Source organism: Pelophylax lessonae, assembly GCF_965119305.1.
Source record: "Pelophylax lessonae genome assembly, chromosome: 7".
Lineage (NCBI taxonomy): Eukaryota > Metazoa > Chordata > Amphibia > Anura > Ranidae > Pelophylax > Pelophylax lessonae.
The window spans coordinates 103744700-103764407 of record NC_138774.1 but is presented as its reverse complement, the minus strand read 5'-3'; the positions used below and the strand labels follow the sequence as shown (position 1 = coordinate 103764407).

The 19708-nt window shown below is 42.7% G+C and overlaps 1 protein-coding gene across 1 annotated transcript; it reads left to right on the top strand.

The window, feature by feature from the left end:
* Positions 1-7627: 7627 nt before the first annotated feature.
* Positions 7628-8560, top strand: LOC309560198 (olfactory receptor 8D1-like; the record flags this gene model as incomplete). Its single annotated transcript, XM_082263770.1, has 1 exon — positions 7628-8560. The coding sequence occupies one exon, from the start codon at positions 7628-7630 to the stop codon at positions 8558-8560; it is 933 nt and encodes a 310-aa protein (XP_082119896.1).
* Between the last annotated feature and the right edge of the window lie 11148 nt (positions 8561-19708).

Below are 19708 nucleotides of genomic sequence, written 5' to 3'. Positions count from 1 at the left end.
TATCACTGGACTTTTATTTAGGAGAATTTTATATTACCTTCAAGTTTGTTTGTTTATTCATTCCTTTATTGATGCACAGTTATTTCTTCATTGTACATAGGCGTTTGTCAACACAGCAGCGCATCACGTTTTATGTTACTATTACCTATACAGCATCAAAGGCCTAATGAAAGAGAAGTGCTTAACCTTTGAAACGCGTTGATTATTTTTTCCATTCTAATAAGATTTACAGCCAGGTCCATAAATATTGGGACATCAACACAATTCTAATCTTTTTGGCTCTATATATGTGCTTTAACTGCAGACTTTCAGCTTTAATTTGAGGGTATTTACATCCAAATCAGGTGAACGGTGTAGGAATTACAACAGTTTGTATATGTGCCTCCCACTTTTTAAGGGACCAAAAGTAATGGGACAGATTAACAATCATAAATCAAACTTTCACTTTTTAATACTTGATTGCAAATCCTTTGCAGTCAATTACAGCCTGAAGTCTGGAACGCATAGACATCACCAGATGCTGGGTTTCATCCCTGGTGATGCTCTGCCAGGTCTCTACTGCAACTGTCTTCAGTTCCTACTTGTTCTTGGGGCATTTTCCCTTCAGTTTTGTCTTCAGCAAGTGACATGCATGCTCAATTAGATTCAGGTCAGGTGATTGACTTGCATAACTGCATAACATTCCACTTTTTTCCCTTAAAAAACTCTTTGGTTGCTTTCGCAGTATGCTTCGGGTCATTGTCCATCTGCACTGTGAAGCACCGTCCAATGAGTTCTGAAGCATTTGGCTGAATATGAGCAGATAATATTGCCCAAAACACTTCAGAATTCATCCCGCTGCTTTTGTCAGCAGTCATATCATCAATAAATACAAGAGAACCAGTTCCATTGGCAGCCATACATGCCCACCACCATGCTTCACTGATGAGGTGGTATGTCCTTCAATACGTAGCTTGTACAAAGGAATTTAGGAAATCAGATTCCTTTTTTGTTCTATTTTCTGGCACTAATAGAGGTACTAAGGCATCTAGACGTTCCTTAGCCATTAGCCAGGCCTACATTTCCTGTGGGAGGGAGGCCCCTATAGGTATTAGGGCACATTCCACTAGAGCTATGGCGACTTCTCAAGTGGAAAGAGCTGGTGCTACCCCAGAACAGTCAGGTTCTGGGGTAGCACCAGCTCTGTCAGGCTGCAACTTGGTCCAGTTATGGAACATTTACCAAACACTACAGACTGGACCTACTGTCCGCTAAAGATCAGGCTTTTGGTCGAAAGGTCCTTCAAGCGGTAGTCCCACCCTAACCTAAGAGTAAGTACTCGCTTATCCTCTCAAGGGGGCAACAATTAATACAAGAGAACCAGTTCCATTGACAGCCATACATGCCCACGCCATGACACTACCACCACTATGCTTCACTGATAAGGTGGTATGCTTTGGATCATGAGCAGTTCCTTTCCTTCTCCATACTCTTCTCTTCCCATCACTCTGTTACAAGTTGATCTTGGTCTCATCTGTCCATAGGATGTTGTTCCAGAACTGTGAAGGCTTTTTTAGATGTTGTTTGGCAAATTCTAATCTGGCCTTCCTGTTTTTGAGGCTCACCAATGGTTTACATCTTGTGGTGAACCCTCTGTATTCACTCTGGTGAAGTCTTCTCTTGATTGTTGACTTTGACACACTTACACCTACCTCCTGGAGAGTGTTCTTGATCTGGCCAGCTTTTGTGAAGGGTGTTTTCTTCACCAGGGAAAGAATTATTTGGTCATCCACCACAGTTGTTTTCCGTGGTCTTCCGGGTCTTTTGGTGTTGCTGAGCTCACCGGTGTGTTCTTTCTTTTTAAGGATGTTCCAAACAGCTGATTTGGCCACACCTAATGTTTTTGCTATCTCTCTGATCGGTTTGTTTTGTTTTTTCAGGCTAATGATGGCTTGCTTCACTGATAGTGACAGCTCTTTGAATCTCATATTGAGAGTTGACAGCAACAGATTCCAAATGCAAATAGCACACTTGAAATTAACTCTGGACCTTTTATCTGCTTCTTGTAAATGGGATAGTGAGGGAATAATGCACACCTGGACATGGAACAGCTGAGCAGCCAATTGTCCTATTACTTTTGATCCCATAAAAAGTGGGAGGCACATATACAAACTAAAGTAATTCCTACACCTTTCACCTGATTTGGATGTAAATACCCTCAAATTAAAGCTGAAAGTTTGCAGTTAACCACTTTACCACCGGAGGATTTTGCTGTCTTACGTCCAGGCCACTTTTTGTGATTTGGCGCTGTGCGACTTTAACTGACAATTGCGCGGCCGTGCGACGCTGTACCCAAACGAAATTTACGTCCTTTTTTCCCCACAAACAGAGCTTTCTTTTGGTGGTATTTGATTACCTGTGCGATTTTTTACTTTTTGCGCTATAAACAAAAAAAGAGCGTTTATTTTGAAAAAATAACAATATTTTTAACATTTTTATATGAAATTCCCCCCCCAAAAAAATGTAAAAATCAAATTTTTTTTTGGCCAATTTGTTTTCTGCTACCTATGTTTGGTAAAAAAAATCACAATAAGAGTATTTTGATTGGTTTGGGCAAAAGTTATTGCGTTTACTAAGGGAAAGAATTCTGTCATTTTTGGTGTTTTTTTTTTTTAATGCGTAATGGCGGTGATCTGCGATTTTTTTTTTTTGCGGGACTGCGACATTGCGGCGGACAGATCGGACCCTTGACTGACATTTTTGACACTTTTGGGGGTACCAGTGACATTACTACAGTAATCAGTGCTATAAATATGCACTGTTACTGTAAAAATGACACTGGCAGGGAAGGGGTTAATTTTTTTGGAGAGGGAGGGGTTAATGTATGCCTGGTGCTTACTGACGTGTGGGGGGGGGGGGTGACTGAGTGACACAAGGACAGATCGCATGTTCAGCTATGCTGAACACTGCAATCTGTCACTCCTTGTCACTTAGGAGATCCGCCCGCTCTGTTTACACAAGCGGGCGGATCTCCAAACTCGATTCCCCGACGATCGGGGAAGAGCAGCGGCGATCGCCACCACTCCTCCCCTGGCCCGACTCCCGCTGTGACTGAAAACAGCGGGAGCGCGCCTTCGGCGGCGTGCGAGCGCCGCCTACAGGGGGAGGAGTCCAGCGACGTAGGTCTACGTCGCTGGACGGAATCGAGCCACTTTGCCGCAGTATGGTCAACGTGACCGGTCGGAAAGTGGTTAAAGCACATCTTGTTTGTTTCATTTTAAATCCATTGTGGTGGTATATAGAGCCAAAAAGATTAGAATTGTGTCAGTGTCCCAATATTTATGGACCGGACTGTATTTACAATGCTTTCTGGACTCTACACACATTGGTGTTGCACTTTCACTGCTTTTATGTTTTTGAATCTTTTATTGCTTATTGTCCCCATGTGAATGAGTTCTTCTTGCTCTCTGCCTATTTATTGATGTAAGAGAACAGAAAATGAAGAAAAATTCCTTTGCTACCTGTCTCTTTATTGTGTTGGACAGGATAGGATGTGAAGGTAAGCCCCCCAATGGTGTCGGGCAACAATAAAATCACAGGTTTAGAATCTGTGTCAGGATTTTAGTGCCCACAGGGGGAGATTTCCCTTCACTTCCTGTCCAGGTGACAGTTGTCAGAGTAAAAAGGGAATTCCATTCTTTTGAGATGCAAACCGTATTTAAAACCTGACAGGTCTACTTCTTAAGGGCCATACACACTATAAGATTTTCTGAAGACTTTTTCCTTCAGATTTACCTTTTCTATGTAGTGCAAGGGCCTGCCAGATTGCATACAAATTGAAAGTGTTTAGGTTTGACCTCATATTATCTGGTTTTGGTAAATCTAAAGGAAAAAGTCTTCAGAAAATCTTATAGTGTGTATTGCCCATTACCCACTCTATCCACAAATAAAAAAGATGGCGTTAGGGTTAATTCACTATTTTCTGTAGATCACTGTGGGAAAAGTGTCGAACTATATTGACTAAAATAAATTAACAAAACTACTGGGACAAAACAATTTGTATCAGCAATTAAATATGTTTTCTTGTGAATGTAAATCCCAACTAATCTTGGGAGTTCCAGACTCAATCTACTGAGGTTTATTCTCTGGAGAAACAAGTCATTTTCTGTTATTATAACTATAACCACTGAGCATACAGTATGTAGCGTTATTTATATTTTTTATCAGTCAGTTTACTATATCTGTAGACCTAGTTATATACATGTAAATGATGCAGCCATATCTGTGGACTATACTAATGTTCAATAAAGAAAAGAGTTTCAGTTTAAGAATGCTGAATTTCAGTTGTTTTAGTTCCTAAGCTGTAATGGAAAACACCACAATCTTAAATAGATGATAATTTCACAATGAAAGTCAGGTGGTAAACTTCTCCTGAAATACCCCATTCACTGCAGACAACATGTTATCAGGGTGAGCAAAGTATTTATAATGACATGTTTTTATTCATTTATGTGCAATTAAACAGTTTTTCCTGTCATTCCACCAAAATTAGCACTAGGCTAAAGCTGGACTTACACTAGCTGATTGTTGAGTGTTCATATGAAAATTTTAATGCATTTGAGGACTTTCAAAAGTGCTTCAACATTTAATTTGGTTTTAATATTCAATTTTGGAACAAACTGACTTTCCAGAATGAAAATTATATTCACTGTGAACTTAGTTCAAGAAAAAAAAAATTTCATTTGGTTCCTTTACATTTTCTCATCCCTGCTATCAAACATTACCTTGGTTTGTCCCTACTAAGAATTAGAAAATTTTGCAAGAGTTTTAAAATAAAAAATTTTGAAAAAATTCTACTAGTGTATGACCAGCTTTAAACAGTACCTTTTTCCTGGCAAAGTGTGCAATCAGGCAGCTGGCTGGAAAATGTAGTGCATTTTAACAAATCAGTCCTTTACATTTAAATCCTATTAGAGAATATCATTGTTTAAATGCACAAACAATGACTATTCAAGGGGTATTTTTAGTTAAAAAAAAAAAAAAATTGGCAGGAACTCCGCTTTAACCCAGCTGTCTAAAGCTAGTCTGGGCTTCTTGTGTGTCCTTATAAATTTTAGGAAGTTCAAGGTGGTTAGAATTGGGCAACAAAATCATAATATCATAAGGTAGGTCATGAAGACCTAAAATGCTGCACCCAAAGTACTGTGACATACAACATTGCTTTCATTAAACAGGATACGGGCACCCAAAAATCAAGGATCTCAATCTCATAAAGAGCCATGAAAATTATTATTGTATGCATTATGGTCCAATAAACATGGAATACCCTTGTTTTATAACACATATACATTTTGTAATATAAAGCAATAAAAACAACTTGAATATTGCTGTTTGAGCTTTGCAGACCACACAAGAGCAAGCTATGACCACCCAACTACTTTAAAGTAAAATGATACAAAATATACACTGCCTACTGCTGGGGATGCTGCTCACCATCCACCTGTAGGACCACAGCAATGCTTGGCCACTGACATGGTTTGTACAAATGCTAGTCAGACAACGGTCAAGGTTTTTTTGTGATCCCTGATGTTCTAAGCCTTGTATATGAATCTTATACGATATTGCAAAAAGTGGCCACCTCCTCCACCTATAACTGGTCTTGATAGTAAGGAGCACTAAAAGGGCAAACGCAGATCAAAAATGAAGGGATTTCCAGTCACTACTTACCAACCAGCCAGCAACCAGCCAAATTAACCTGTCTAACAGTATGCGTTAAAAACGGGGGTTTAGTTGCACACATTTGCAAATACATGCGTAAGCTGCATGCTGCGCCAAGGCACCCTGATATCTGCAGTCCCTAACTCTACCTTTAAAGAGTCTCCACAATGGAAGCACATGTATTCTGATGAGATAGATGGAGGACAGGTGACTGGAGGGAGCCCACCCCTCCTTAAAGGCACAGGGTCACACTGAACACCCAGCACATAGCACAATGGCAGCAAAGGTGTCAGTGCGTTGCCTGACCAATATAAACGTTATACGATATTGCAAAAAGTGGCCACCTCCTCCACCTATAACTGGTCTTGATAGTAAGGAGCACTGGAAGGGCAAACACAGATCAAAAACGAAGGGATGAAATGTGTGCAACTAAACCCCTGTTTTTAACGCATACTGTTAGACAAGTTAATTTGGCTGGTTGCTGGCTGGTTGGTAAGTAGTGACTGGAAATCCCTTCGTTTTTGATCTTGTATATGAATCTACCTCCTGTTTCCTTGAATGTATCTGTGCAAGCCATTTCTTCTTCCTGATTTTTTTTTAAATGTAGGACATGAAAAGAATCAAGACAGTGCTACTAGGCAGGTAATAGTGAGGAGACCTGAAGAAAACAAAATATCATCAATAAAAAAAAAATGTGTGACCATTTTGTCCTTCAAATGTTCATATCCTTTTTAAGGAGAGTAATAGGAGACAGGTAAATTTTATATATATATATATATATATATATATATATATATATATATATATATATTATTTTTTTTTTTTTTTTTTATTGATTTTATGCCCCCTTTATTTACTGTTCATCCAGAACCACAGTTTTATTTGAACAGATTCAGGATAGAATACACAACCATTGTCCCCTAAGCAACTACCCAACTTAACTCCCTGCATATTCAGGTCAAGGCAATTACTCACGGGTGTCAAAAGCTCCAGCTAGACATGCCTCACCTGACTACATATGGAACAATTTACCTATTTATTGCCTCCATCTTTAATAAACTAAAAGTGAATAGGTCTAGTGACTAAGTGTTTAGCACTTCTACGTGGCAGCACTAGGGTTGCCAGTTCAAATCCAACCCACGACACTACCTGCCTGGAGTTTCCATGTTCTCCCTGTGACAATAGAGGGGTTTGCACTGCTCAAGGCAGACCATGCAAATCTCTGCCACTGTAGGAGAAATTAGATAAAGCGGCTTGTAGAGAGCAGGGTGCCTGCCAAGGTCCCTGACCAAAGGATGAATACACAGAGGAACAAGGGAGATCCAGTCTAAATTGGCCCTAGTATGTGTATGTATGAATGTGAGTTAGGGGCCTTAGATTGCGGGGACTGAGCTGAATGTTCAACATATATGTGAAACACTGGGAAAATAAACGCACGCTATAAGTACCTGTAATAAATATTTCATGGTTAACATGAGACTACCTCTACACCTTCTGCACTTTATACTCTCCTAAGTGGATCCCCGCCTGTTTTTTTATGCCTGTTTATGTGTTCCATCACTATTTTCTATGCCTTACCAACCTGTAACTTCCATTTATGTACTATTATGTATAAGATTTCTTTTGGAATTTTGTTGAAAACCCAATAAAATGTTTCTGCTTTTTAAGCTCCCATCAGTTCATGAGAGTTGTGGCGTGGAAGTTCAGGTGCAATAAAACAGAACTGAGTAATTGTTAAGTAACAGTAAGAAATGCCAAAAGGAAACAAAAAGCACTGAAATGCATCATAAAAATGCTCTGCTAACCCCAAATCATTTGATGGCATTTAAGACATGAACATTTCTTATATGCACATGTTTAGAATTTGTAAATGATTGAGTTCATGATAATTTCTTTCCAAATCGTATTTCATAGGCAATTTATTAGCTCAATGTTTCTAACAAATCAGACAATGCTGTCCTATTTTATCATTAAGGGAATTTCTGAGGCTCCGAGCCTTCAAGTTCCAATCTTCCTTTTGGTTCTTCTGATTTATCTTGTCACACTTGGTGGAAATGCAACTATTCTCATTCTCGTCTGTCTAAATCCTCAGCTCCAAACCCCTATGTACTTCTTTTTATGTAACTTGTCTATTTTGGACATTTCCTCCAGCACGGTCACCTTACACAAGATCCTCCTTAGCTTTCTATCAGGTGATAACACGGTTTCTGTAAAAGCTTGTATGACCCAGATGTTCATATTCACATCTCTAGTGTGCAATGAGCTCTTGGTACTGACAGCCATGAGTTATGATCGGTATGTTGCTGTCTGTAACCCCTTGCGTTACTCGACGGTTATGAGCTATAGAATCTGTGGCATTTTGTCTGGTATATGCTGGGTGCTTGGCTTCTTAGAATCTTTACCTCATGTTATTTTAATATCAAGGTTTACTTGTTACAAATCAAAGGAAATAAATCACTTCTTCTGTGATATTGTCCCTCTTATAAAACTTTCTTGCAGTGACACTTCAATCTCAGACTTTTTGATTTTTATCTGTGGACTTTTTCTGGCCACTTTTCCATTTATTCTCACCTTCATCCCTTATATCTTCATTATCCACACTATACAAAACATTCGCTCAGAGATCGGAAAAAATAAAGCTTTCTACACATGCTCATCACACCTTACTGTGGTGATTCTGCTTTACGTGACCCTTGTCTGTCAATACTTAAGACCAGCTTCAATGGACACTATGGAGTCCAACAAAGTTTTCTCACTTTTTAACACCGCTGCTGTTCCCCTGCTGAACCCACTGATCTACAGCTTAAAGAATAAGGATGTTAAATCTGCACTCAAGCGTTGCTGGTTTCCGATGACTAAGTAATATCTTACAAAGATGTGAATATATAGCCTACATTGATTAACAACATATGTTTTGTATTCAAACACATATATCAGAGCATCTGAAGTGAGAACTGTCTGTGGCATGCATAGCAATTATTCAGTTCACAGATTTTAGGGACTTTAAAAGATGTTTTCACAAATTTGTGGGGGCTGCCATTACAGTGATGTCATTTAAAAAATAGTTTTTAGCCTTTTCAAATCTGTAGCTTTGCATTAAAAAAAATGCTGGGTAATTAGTCAGATTTGATCATCACCGCTTCTAGGCAAATTAGCTAGACTGGGCTGCTGTTCTGATTTGTAAAATAATCTAACCACTTCAATACAGGGCACTTTCACCCCCTTCCTGCCCAGGCCAATTTTCAGCTTTCAGCACTGTCGCACTTTGAATGACAATTGCGCGGTCATGCAACACTGTACCCATATGGCATTTTATCATTCTTTTCCCCATAAATAGAGCTTTCTTTTGGTAGTCAGTTAATCAACGCTGTTTTTTTTTTTTGCTAAACAAATTAAAGAAGACCAAAAAATTTGAAAAAAAAAATGTCTTTGTTTCTATTATAAAATTTTGTAAATAAGTAAGTTTCTATTTCGCTCATTGACGGACACAGCGCTCCATAAATCATTACTAGTGGGTTAAATTGCCTCCTCAAGGAGTAGGACTAGGCAGAACACGAAACACCTGGCAACGCCCATGGGCCGTCCTCAGCTGGTATATAACCCCCCCTCTCTGCTCTAGGTAATCAGTTTTAATTTGTCTAGCCAGGAGCAAGGACCTAGGCTCCCGGCTGGGATCTGGGATCTCTGGTCCTAGCAATTTTCTCCTTTCTTACATCTTTTTTGTTTTTTCTCTCGGGAGATCTACAATCAACTGCCAGGCTGGGCGATGGGCTGGATAATCTAGATCCAGTGGTCAGCCCAGCCAGTGAGTGTGTGCAGACTACACCCAGCCTCATGGACAGAGGCTGGCCCCCAAGTCAAACATCTCACAGGGTCGCATATGACCGGGCTTGGGTCTGAGTTGCAGCGGTCCCTTGGCCAACAGCTCACCTACTTCGGTAGCGAGGAGTTCTGTCTGGAGCGTTAACCGCACCATGGAAGCGTAAGTACAGTCCCCCCCTCTCCCCTTTTGGTAGTTTTCTTTTGGGTTGATGCTGGTAACCTCCAGGGACGGTCGGACCTGCCTGCAGGTTCCCTCCTACCATCATTAAATCCCTCACTGACCTAGGCTTCCCCCACTCCCATTCCCCCTGTCTGGACCTAGAGTCTGGTGGGAGTCCCAGGGCAGAAAATGCAGCAGAAACCCCTGGAGTCTACCCAGCTATCCCCACTCTGTAAGGGTCATGGGATAGTGTGTGTCCCACCCAGGAAGTCTGGAGGGGTCCCAGCGTAGGAGACCCCTAGGTGCATGCTCTCCTGTTTGCAGTGTGGGTAAAGTGCAGAGGGGGTCTCAGTGCAGAGATCAGTGCAGAGTGCACAGCAGATTCTCCCCTAAACATGTGTCCTACCTTTGGGGGGGGGTCCCCTTGCAGAGGGTGCAGTGTTGCACAGGGTGCAGGAAAGATCCTGGCAGCATGATTCAGTGTTTGTAGCTGATGGTGGCCACTTTCTCTTAAGCTGGATAGACACTATCCAACTTTTGTTGGTAGATTTCCTTCAGATTTACCTTTTTTATGTAGTGCAAGTGCCTGCCAGACTGCATACAAATTGAAAGTGTTTAGGTTTGACCTCATATTATATGGTTTTGGTAAGTATAAAGGAAAAAGTCTTCAGAAAATTTTATAGTGTGTATGGCCCATTAGTCTGGCTGGTCTCCGGTTGGCGGCCATGTTTGTGTAGTCAGATGATATCACGGGCCATTTTCCCTTAGTCTGGCTGGTCTCCGGTTGGCGGCCATGTAAAAAACTGGGCTAGTCCACCAGTGGTGGACCCTCCTGTTTCCAGGTTGAAAAAAGCAACCATGATCCCAGTAGAGGAATCCCCATCCTTTAAGGGCTGACAAGAAAGCAGGGGCTGTGGCATGCAGCATGTTTACTATGGCTGGTTCGGCATTGCGGCCAGACTTTGCCTCAGCCCTGGTCTCTCAGACTCTAACTGAATGGGCCAAGCTTTTGCGCCAGTGCCTGGGGGGTGAGCAGGTCCCCGCTGCTTATGTTGATTTAGAGCACCAGTTGGTCCATGGGCTGCAATTTATTTCTGATGCAGCTTTGGATACAGCTCCTGTGCTGTCCAAACTTTCTGTTTCAGCGGTGGTGATTAGGCCCATGCTGTGGCTTAGGAACTGGTCCCCAGACCAAGCCTCTAAGAAAGCTCTCATTGATCTGCCCTTTCAAGGCCATCACTTGTTTGGGGCTACCCTGGATTACCTCATTAAGGGTATCACAGGAGGGAAAAGTACCTTCCTGCCACAGTAAAGGAAAGGGAATGAGCCTCGCTGCAGACGGAGGCCCTCCTTCTCAGCCCATAGAAAATTATTTCATGCTTCTGGGACAGGGAATAAGAGAATAGATCTTTTAAATCTTCCCCGGGAGGTTCCAAGCAACCTTGGTCTGGTAAGCATAGAGATAGCTTCCCCGGACCAGCAAACAAGACTCCTTCAGCATGAAGGTCTGCCCTCACCCATTATTGGGGTGGGGGGACATCTTCACTGGTTTCCGGTCCCGTGGGCTTCTTTGGTGAGCATCAAGGAGACCCGCAAAATGTTTCTTTTGGGGGTACCCAGAAAGGGGACAAAGCTTTTCCTTTTTTAGGTCCTGAGTCTCCTTGTGCAAATTAAATTCCTGCAAAGGTTCAGGTGATGTCTGAACTACCTAAGGTCCCCCTATCCCTGTCCAGAGAATGGGTTTACCTAGGTCTGATTCTATTTCTGACCAGGGTGGTCCTTCCTCTGCACAAACTTCAGGGACCACAGGCCGTGATTCACCGGCAGCTGTCACATCGATAGTTCTCTCCCATTTGGCATACAGGTTCTAAGTCTGGTGATAGCCACCTTTAAGACAGTTCTGTTTGCAGTCTTAAATGCAGCTCCTTTAGCAGGTTTGGCTCCACTGAAGGATACAGACTTTCGTGACAAGGTCAGGGGGTCCTCTGACAGACGCTGCAGCCGTCCAAGGGCCACGGTAACGCCAGTATCATCCTTGGCTAAGGCTTCTTCCGCGGTTCCTGTGAGGAATCAAGAGCAAGGATCTTTCAATCATCCTGGTGGCTGTAAACGTCCCTTGTGGACTTCCTCTGAGAGAAGACCAGTTGTCCGAAGGGCTGATTTACAGTCGCTGGTTTTAATGGCTTAGCTATTGAAAGCCAGGTACTGAGGGATAGAGGTCTGTCTGGATCAGTGATCCCTACTATGGTGAAGTTGAGGAAGTCGTCTTCCAGCAAGATATACCATCGTATGTGGAAAGCGTACATTTCTTGGCGTGAGTCGATTGACGCACATTCTCTGTCCTTTTCTGTGGTTCGGATCTTAACCTTTCTTCAACAGGGCCTTGATCAGAAGTTGGCCTTGAGTACCATCAAGGGCCAGGTGTCTGCCCTGGCAATCTTCTTTCAGCAACCCCTTGCCATGCACTCTTTAGGTTCGTACCTTCGTTCAGGGGGTTTCGACATGTGGCTCCACCTGTATGGTCTCTTTTGCTGCCATGGGATTTAAATTTCGTACTTTTGGTTCTCCAGAAACCTCCATTTGAGAATATTCGGGAGATTCCCTTGCCTATGTTATCCCAGAAGGTTATATTCTTCATGGCTATTACCTCAGACCGCAGGGTATCAGAATTGGCGGCATTATCCTGTCGCAGTCCCTATTTAGTGGTCAATAGGAATGAAGTGGTTCTTCATCCCTGTCCATCATTCCTGCCCAAAGTTGTCTCTGACTTCCATTTGAATGAGGACATTGCGTTTCCACGCCGGCTCATCCCAAGGAATTTTCCATGCATACGTTGGATGTGGTTTGTGCGATTTGGGTGTATCTGGCAGCTACTGAGTCTTTTCGGAAGTTGTGGTTACAAACAGTCCAAGAAAAGGGCTGGCCGCTTTTTCGGCTACCATATCCAGATGGAACAGAGAGACGGTGCCTCAGGCCTATTTCATTAAAGGTCAGGTTCTATCTTTCCCTGCCATGGCGCATTCTACTCGGGCGCTGAGTGCTTTTTGGGCCTTCCGTCATCAGGCTTCAATATCGCAAGTTTGCAAGGCGGCCACTTGGTCGTCCGTGCAAAACCTTTATTATTATATATACACATATTTATAAAATTCTATAAGGTAGATACTTTGGCATCTGTGGATGCTTCTTTTGGCCGCAAAGTTTCGCAGGCTGCAGTTTAAGAGGGGCTGTTCCCTCTTGAGAGGTGTTTTTCTTTAAACGTTTATTTTTCAGGCGGGGCTCCTGTGACCCGGGTAAGGCTCATGTGTCCTGGTCAAGGGCTCTTATGTTTAGCCTTGGGTTATTTTCCCCACCTCTTATTTTCTTTTTGGCACTGCTTTTGGAACGTCCTACTAATTATGATTTATGAAGCGATGTGTCCGTCCATGAACTAAAGAGAAAATGGGATTTTTTTACCGTAAAATCCATTTCTCATTCAGTTCATTGATGGACACAGCACGCACCCCTCTATGGAGTTCTGATACTTGTAATACTGCTTGCTACTAAACTGATTACCGAGAGCAGAGAGGTGGGTGTTATATACCAAAATGAATTAAATGTTTTTAGAACTACTTTAACTAGGGCTTATTTTTGGGGTAGGGCTTATATTGCAGCCATCCCCAAAATAAACGCTAGGTCTTATTTTCAGGGTAGGGCTTATTTTCAGGGAAACAGGGTACCAGCTGAGGACGGCCCATGGGCGTAGCCAGGTGTTTTTTTTTTTTTGTTCTGCTTAGTCCTACTCCTGGAGGAGGCAATATAACCCACTGGTTATGATTTATGGAGCGCTGTGTCCAACGATGAACTCCAAAAAAAAAAACTCACATTTTTGTCCTTCACTGAGTAGCACCGATGGGCACTGATATGCGGCACTAATAGGTGCCACTGATGGGCACTGATAGGGAGCAATAATAGGCACTGATAGGCGGCCCTGATGGGCAGCACTGATGAAGAGGCACTGACAGGCATTACTGTTACGGGAGGCCAGCTTTTAGCAGTTGCAGGAAAAAAATATTGCACCAGTGGTTGGGGGTGTGTGGTAAACACACATCTCAACTATGGGGTCCCCCCCCCCAAACACTAAATGTAAAAATCCCTTACTGTCCTGAGCCCCCAATAAGGCTGCTTTCACACTGTGGGTAAGCTGCATTTTGCCATAGACTTCTATTATATTTTGCAGTATGGATCGATCAATTATCGGCAACACCGATATATATCGAGGGCCGATATGCACTTTCCCCAATATATCAGAACCGCCCCCAGCTGTTACCGATATTGCCATGACATCATCGCGTATGTGCCTTCTTAGGCCACCTTCCTCAGCCTTGTTTGGAGTCTCACAGTGCACACAGTGTGTTTACAGCCACTGCGGCCAAATACTGGAGTCTGCACTGGACAGTTAGTGATTTTTTCTCAATCATATAGTACAGCTACAGTGACCAGTCACAGTGCACAGTGTGTTTAACACAGCCGCAGCAGCCACCCACCCACAGGCCTGTTCCACCCAGCCAGCCACAGGCCCTGCCTGTACCAGCTAGCCAGCCACCTGTACCAGCCAGCCAACCTAAGGCCCTGGGCCTGTACCAGCCAGCCACCACCATACAGGGTGCCAGCCAGCCACCCACCACAGGGTGCCAGCCAGCCACCCGCCACAGGGTGCCAGCCAGCCATTGACACACAACAGGGTGCCAGGCCAGCATCCAACCACCCATCCCACAACAGGGTGCCAGCAGCCAGCCACCCACCCCACAACAGGGTTCCAGCAAGCCAGCCACCCACCACAGTGTTCCAGCAGGCCAGCCACCAACCACAGAGTTCCAGCAAGCCAGCCACCCACAACAGGGTGCCAGCAAGCCACCCACACTGCCACGGACCCACAACAGGGTGCCAGCAAGCCACCCACAGCAGGGCAGGGTGCCAACAGCCAGCCAGCCATTTTCTAAACTTATTGTCTCTTTCAAAGTTCGCACTGTGCCTTTTCCGGGCTGCAGCCGCTCACTGTACGCGAGGGCGAAGAAAAAAAAAAACGTCCCCTCGTCGCGTACAGTGGGCGGCCCGAACTGGGGGTGAGAATTCTTATTATCCGCTGTATGGTCGCCGCTTCATTTCCTCGCCTCGCCCACACGTTACGGTAAGCATTGCTTTTGTACAATTCAGTGTTTTGCGTACCGTAATTCAGTGTTCTTCATATTTTAATTGATATACTGGTACCCGTTAGATGGCAACTCAGGGTATCAAGAGAAAACGTTCTGCATATGACGCTTCATTCAAGCTCAAAGTTGTTGATCATGCTGAAATTCACGGAAATCGAGCAGCTAGCCGAGAATTCACTGTACCAGAGACGAATGTTAGAGAATGGAGAAAGCTTGGTGTGAAACAAAATTTTATACCGATTTTTAATCGAAAATTAGGGGTGCGCGTTATACACGCGTGCGCGCTATACTCGAATAAATATGGTAAATGAATATCAATGTAATTTTGAAATACCTCCTCCACTATCCCAGGGCCAGGCAACAATAACAGATATGTTTCAGGAAAAAAAAAAACAGGTGACACTGTCTAGATTCAGATGGAAGGTCCAAACTGCTGGACAGAGTAATCACAGAGATGATGGTCACTGATAACCAGCCATTTACAATGGTGTCTGACTCAGGATTTAAGCGGTTGATGTCCATACTTGAGCCAAGGTACACACTAAGGAGTGAGAAATATTATCAAACTGAAATGCTGGGAAAGATTCAGCAAAAGGTCGTTGATAAAGTAAAGGCTATGCTGCAACCAGAGGATGTTGGCAACTCACTCTCATTCATGACTGACTGCTGGTCAGGAGGAAGACAAACAGAGTCACTAATGAATCTTGCATACCACTTCATTGACAGCGGATGGACAAAAAGGCAATTGGTCTTGAATACAAAAGTGATGCAAGGATCCCACACTGGGGAGTACAGTAGAGAAATGTTTCTAGGAATGCTTGAAGAATGGGGAATCACCAAAGACCGAGTGATGCTTGTGCTCCTTCGAGACAGCGGAGCAAACATGCAGAAAGGAATGAGGCTTGCTGATATGTCAGACCTCAGTGTCATTGCATACAACACCTTCCAACTTTCAAATGATGGTCTGTCAAGAAGGAACCAGTTATTGACAGAAGAAATGGTGATCCTCTTCAGTGGTGGAAAGAAAATGAGGCATGCTACAAAAGACTTGCTTCTCATGCTAGAAGATACCTTTTTGCTCCTAGTCCTTCCTCGGTACCAAGTGAACGTGTTTTTAGTGAAGTGGCAGCAATTTACGAAAAAAACAGAAGTCGTTTAACTGGTGAACATGCTGAAATGTTATGCTTTCTGCACTTTAATATTGTTCTACTTAATTGGGAGTATTGAAAGTGTAGTAGTATAGTACTAGTGTCCACCCCACTCCAATCCATTGCACTGTCTAGCTTTTGTCTAGCTTTTTTTTCTAGCAGTTTTGCACTGACTGCCTGCGCTGCGCTGCATTAGTGCTGCAGTAGTGCGCCACTCACTGCTGCAATAATTTTAAATCACTAGTGCAGTCACTGCAGTTGTGATTTACAATTATTGCATTGAGTGAGTGTACAGTCAGTGGTCCACTGACTCCCCACTGTCTAGCTTTTTTTCTAGCAGTTTTGCACTGACTGCAGTTAGTGATTTAAAATCATTGCAGTGAGTGCACTACTGCTGCAGTAGTCCACTGACTCCTCCAGTCCACTGTCTAGCTGTTTGTTGTTGTCTAGCTTTTTTTCTAGCAGTTTAATTTGCACTGACTGCAGTCGTGATTTAAAATCATTGCAGTGAGTGCACTACTGCAGCAGTAGTCCACTGACTCCTCCAATCCACTGTCTAGCTGTTTGTTGTTGTCTAGCTTTTTTTCTAGCAGTTTAATTTGCACTGACTGCAGTGTTAAAAATGTTAATAAAAAAACATTAACATGTTCAGTAACAGATTTGTGTCGAAAATTTAGTTTATTTTGCAAAACTTTAAATGTTCAAAATATCGGCGCATATCGGCCTATACTGATATGCATTGGCCAAAATATCGGTATCGGCAACGAAAAACCGATATCGGTCGATCACTATTTTGCAGGTGTGGTGCACTTTCTAAAAGCACACCAAAACTCCTGAATTCAGGACAACCAGCCTTTTAGGACGGCTCAGGGTAGTAAAGGCTTATTTACATTTGCTTTTGGGGGGCGTAAAACCCCATAGTTTAGATGTCTTTTTTATCCCCCCTACCACTGGTGTAGTGTCAGAGGTAGCAATGGTGGCCCCGTCCCATGCTCCAGGGGGCCTGTGCAGCCTTCCTGTCCCATCAGCGTGAAGGTAGCCTAATAACTATAATATATAATAACTTTTTTAAAAAGTGCTTTTATATGCCCATTGCAAACCTATGATATTTAATACATAATATGCCCGTTACTAAACTGTGATGTTTAATAAACTGACCTTTCATCTTTCAGCTTCTGCTGGCATAGCTAGGCTGTTAGAAAGGTTCCTGTCCCAGGCAGAGGTATTCCAAATGCACTTCGCCTGTGTCAGGAGCCAGTGCTATAGAGGAAGCATTGGCTTATGCGGCTCCTGCTCCCTCCTCAGCCGCTTGCTTTCCCTGGCACTGGCTCCTTCCACTCAGATGCTCTGAAATGACGGGTTGGCAACCCACAATCTGGGCATGCTGACCCGCCATCCCAGAGCAGGAGGTTGCGGGTCTCTTTAGAGGGCTGGCCTGCGGGCCACCGGTTGAGAAACCCTGTGTTATAGGGTAACAGCACTCTGCCCCGTCTTTTGATTATATTCCAGTGATGTCACTCAGGCACATGCATTGCCAGTGGAGACTATAGGAGGACCTGCTGATGCTCAATGCACATGCATAACACGCCATTGTTCAGTATGATTATCAGATATAGTTTTAGACCTAATCTTCCAACAATCAGGCTGTGTATGGTGTGCTAACAATTTTCAAGGCTAACAGATACCATCTGATGCTGAATAGCTGGGACTGACAGAGATTTTCAGGATTGATCAGATTTGGGTATCACTACATTCAGGCAAATCAGCTAAACTGGACTAAATGATAAAGTTACCAGACTTCCACAGCCATTGTATGGAAAACCTGTTGTCATATACCCAGCTAGCTGTGGAAAGGAAATTGGTAGTAGCCAGGCTAGCTCTGTATTCCACACGTAGAAAGCTGAAGCAAAGGTAAAGTGTAAAAGCCTTGAAATAATAACTAAAGATTATATGGGGAAAATAATGTCTCTGCAAGGCTCTATCATTGTTAGCATATGGGTTTACTTAGAAATGGAAATCATATTGTTTATTTATTTAGGTCGATTTTGCTTAGTGAAAGAATAAAATAATTCAGTGAAGCAACAGGATGCTATGTTGAAAAATACAGGCAGTTAACTTTTTTGTGACCGTTGCAAATTGGAAGCCCTTGATAAGTTTAGCAGTGTCAGCATACATTAATTAATGTACAAGAAAATTGTTCTATAATACTGTAATTGTATCTGACAATTACACAATAAACACACTTCAGGATGCAGTGACCTCTGCACAATAAAGGATTATTTAGTGAATCACTCTGATTTTTGATCATTACAGTGGGAAGCAAGCTAAGGCCCCTTTCACACTAGCGGACCGTTCGGATCCGCCTGTCAGTTTTTTGGGTGGACCCGATCTGACCCTCCGGTCTATGGAATGGCGGCATGTCCGTTGACATCCACTGGCATCTGATCTGATCCTGTCCACAAAAAAACAGATGGATGGGGATCAATGGACAGATTCCCAGCTGAGCAGGCAGGCTCCAATGGAGCCCACCCCATGTGTAAGGGGCTTAAAGCTCTCAGTCATAGCCCAGTCTACCAGGTAGCACAGTGTTGGCTGCTACCTGAGAAAGGAAAGTAATAAATAAGTGTACCCTAGTTTTTTTATTACATGCTCAACATACACAAAAAATATAATAATTCCTAAATATATATATATATTTTTTTTTTAATTTAAAAAATGTTTTTGTTATACTGTAATTGTGTCTTCAAATTACAGTATTAAACAGAGGCACATTGCCATCTACAGGATGCAGTGACTTTTGCACAATAAAGGAATATTTAGTGAATGAAGCCTCCAACTTGCAGTTGCTAGTGACAGCCCAGTTTGACAAGTAACAACTATGCACAGTGTTGGTTGCTAATTGTCAAAAGGAAAAGTAGATTAACATTCCCTTAGAAGAGGGCATTGTGCAGGGGAACTTTAATTTACAGATTGCAGACATAAAAGTGTTAATAGTAAAATTGTTGCATATAAACTCCCAAAAAGTGCAATAGAATTTCATAAATGTAAATAATAAATGGACTACGTGAAAGCAATCAGTAAATGTAATTATAGTTTCTGTATTTATTTAATTGTATATGTTCCATTTATTTTATGCTAGAAAATATTTAATTTATGAAAGCTTTGTCTTCAATTTCCAATGCATTGTTGGCAATCTTACTAGACAATAGCCATCTATGAGCCCTGAGAATTACTCTGCTAGTTACTACTATTACTTCCAGGAACCACATCGTGAAGTTCGACCAATGATCTATTACACAGCAGAATGCTCCAGCAATAAAGCAGACCTGAACTCAGTCTGTGAAGGTTTGCCATGTTAAAGGGAATATCTAGAAGTGTTATTTGTACCCAAACTGTACCCTAAAAATGTAGCTTTTGTCTTCAAGTGCACTTTCTGGAATGTGAGTGTGCCTCCAGCCCCATAGCTGTATATCTCCTGATATCATTTATAGCACTGCCGCCACTGGCTGCTACTTTCAAAAGAACTGGAGGTGCCAGTATTTTGCCACTCACTTTTTACTGCTGGAGGCTATGACATTAGAAAGTAAAACCTTGCCTCTACCAATATGGCTGCCTCCATACAGAGAACCATTGCAGAACAAGTCAGGTGCACGTAGACCACAGATTGGTGACTGCCTTTTTCCATCTGCATG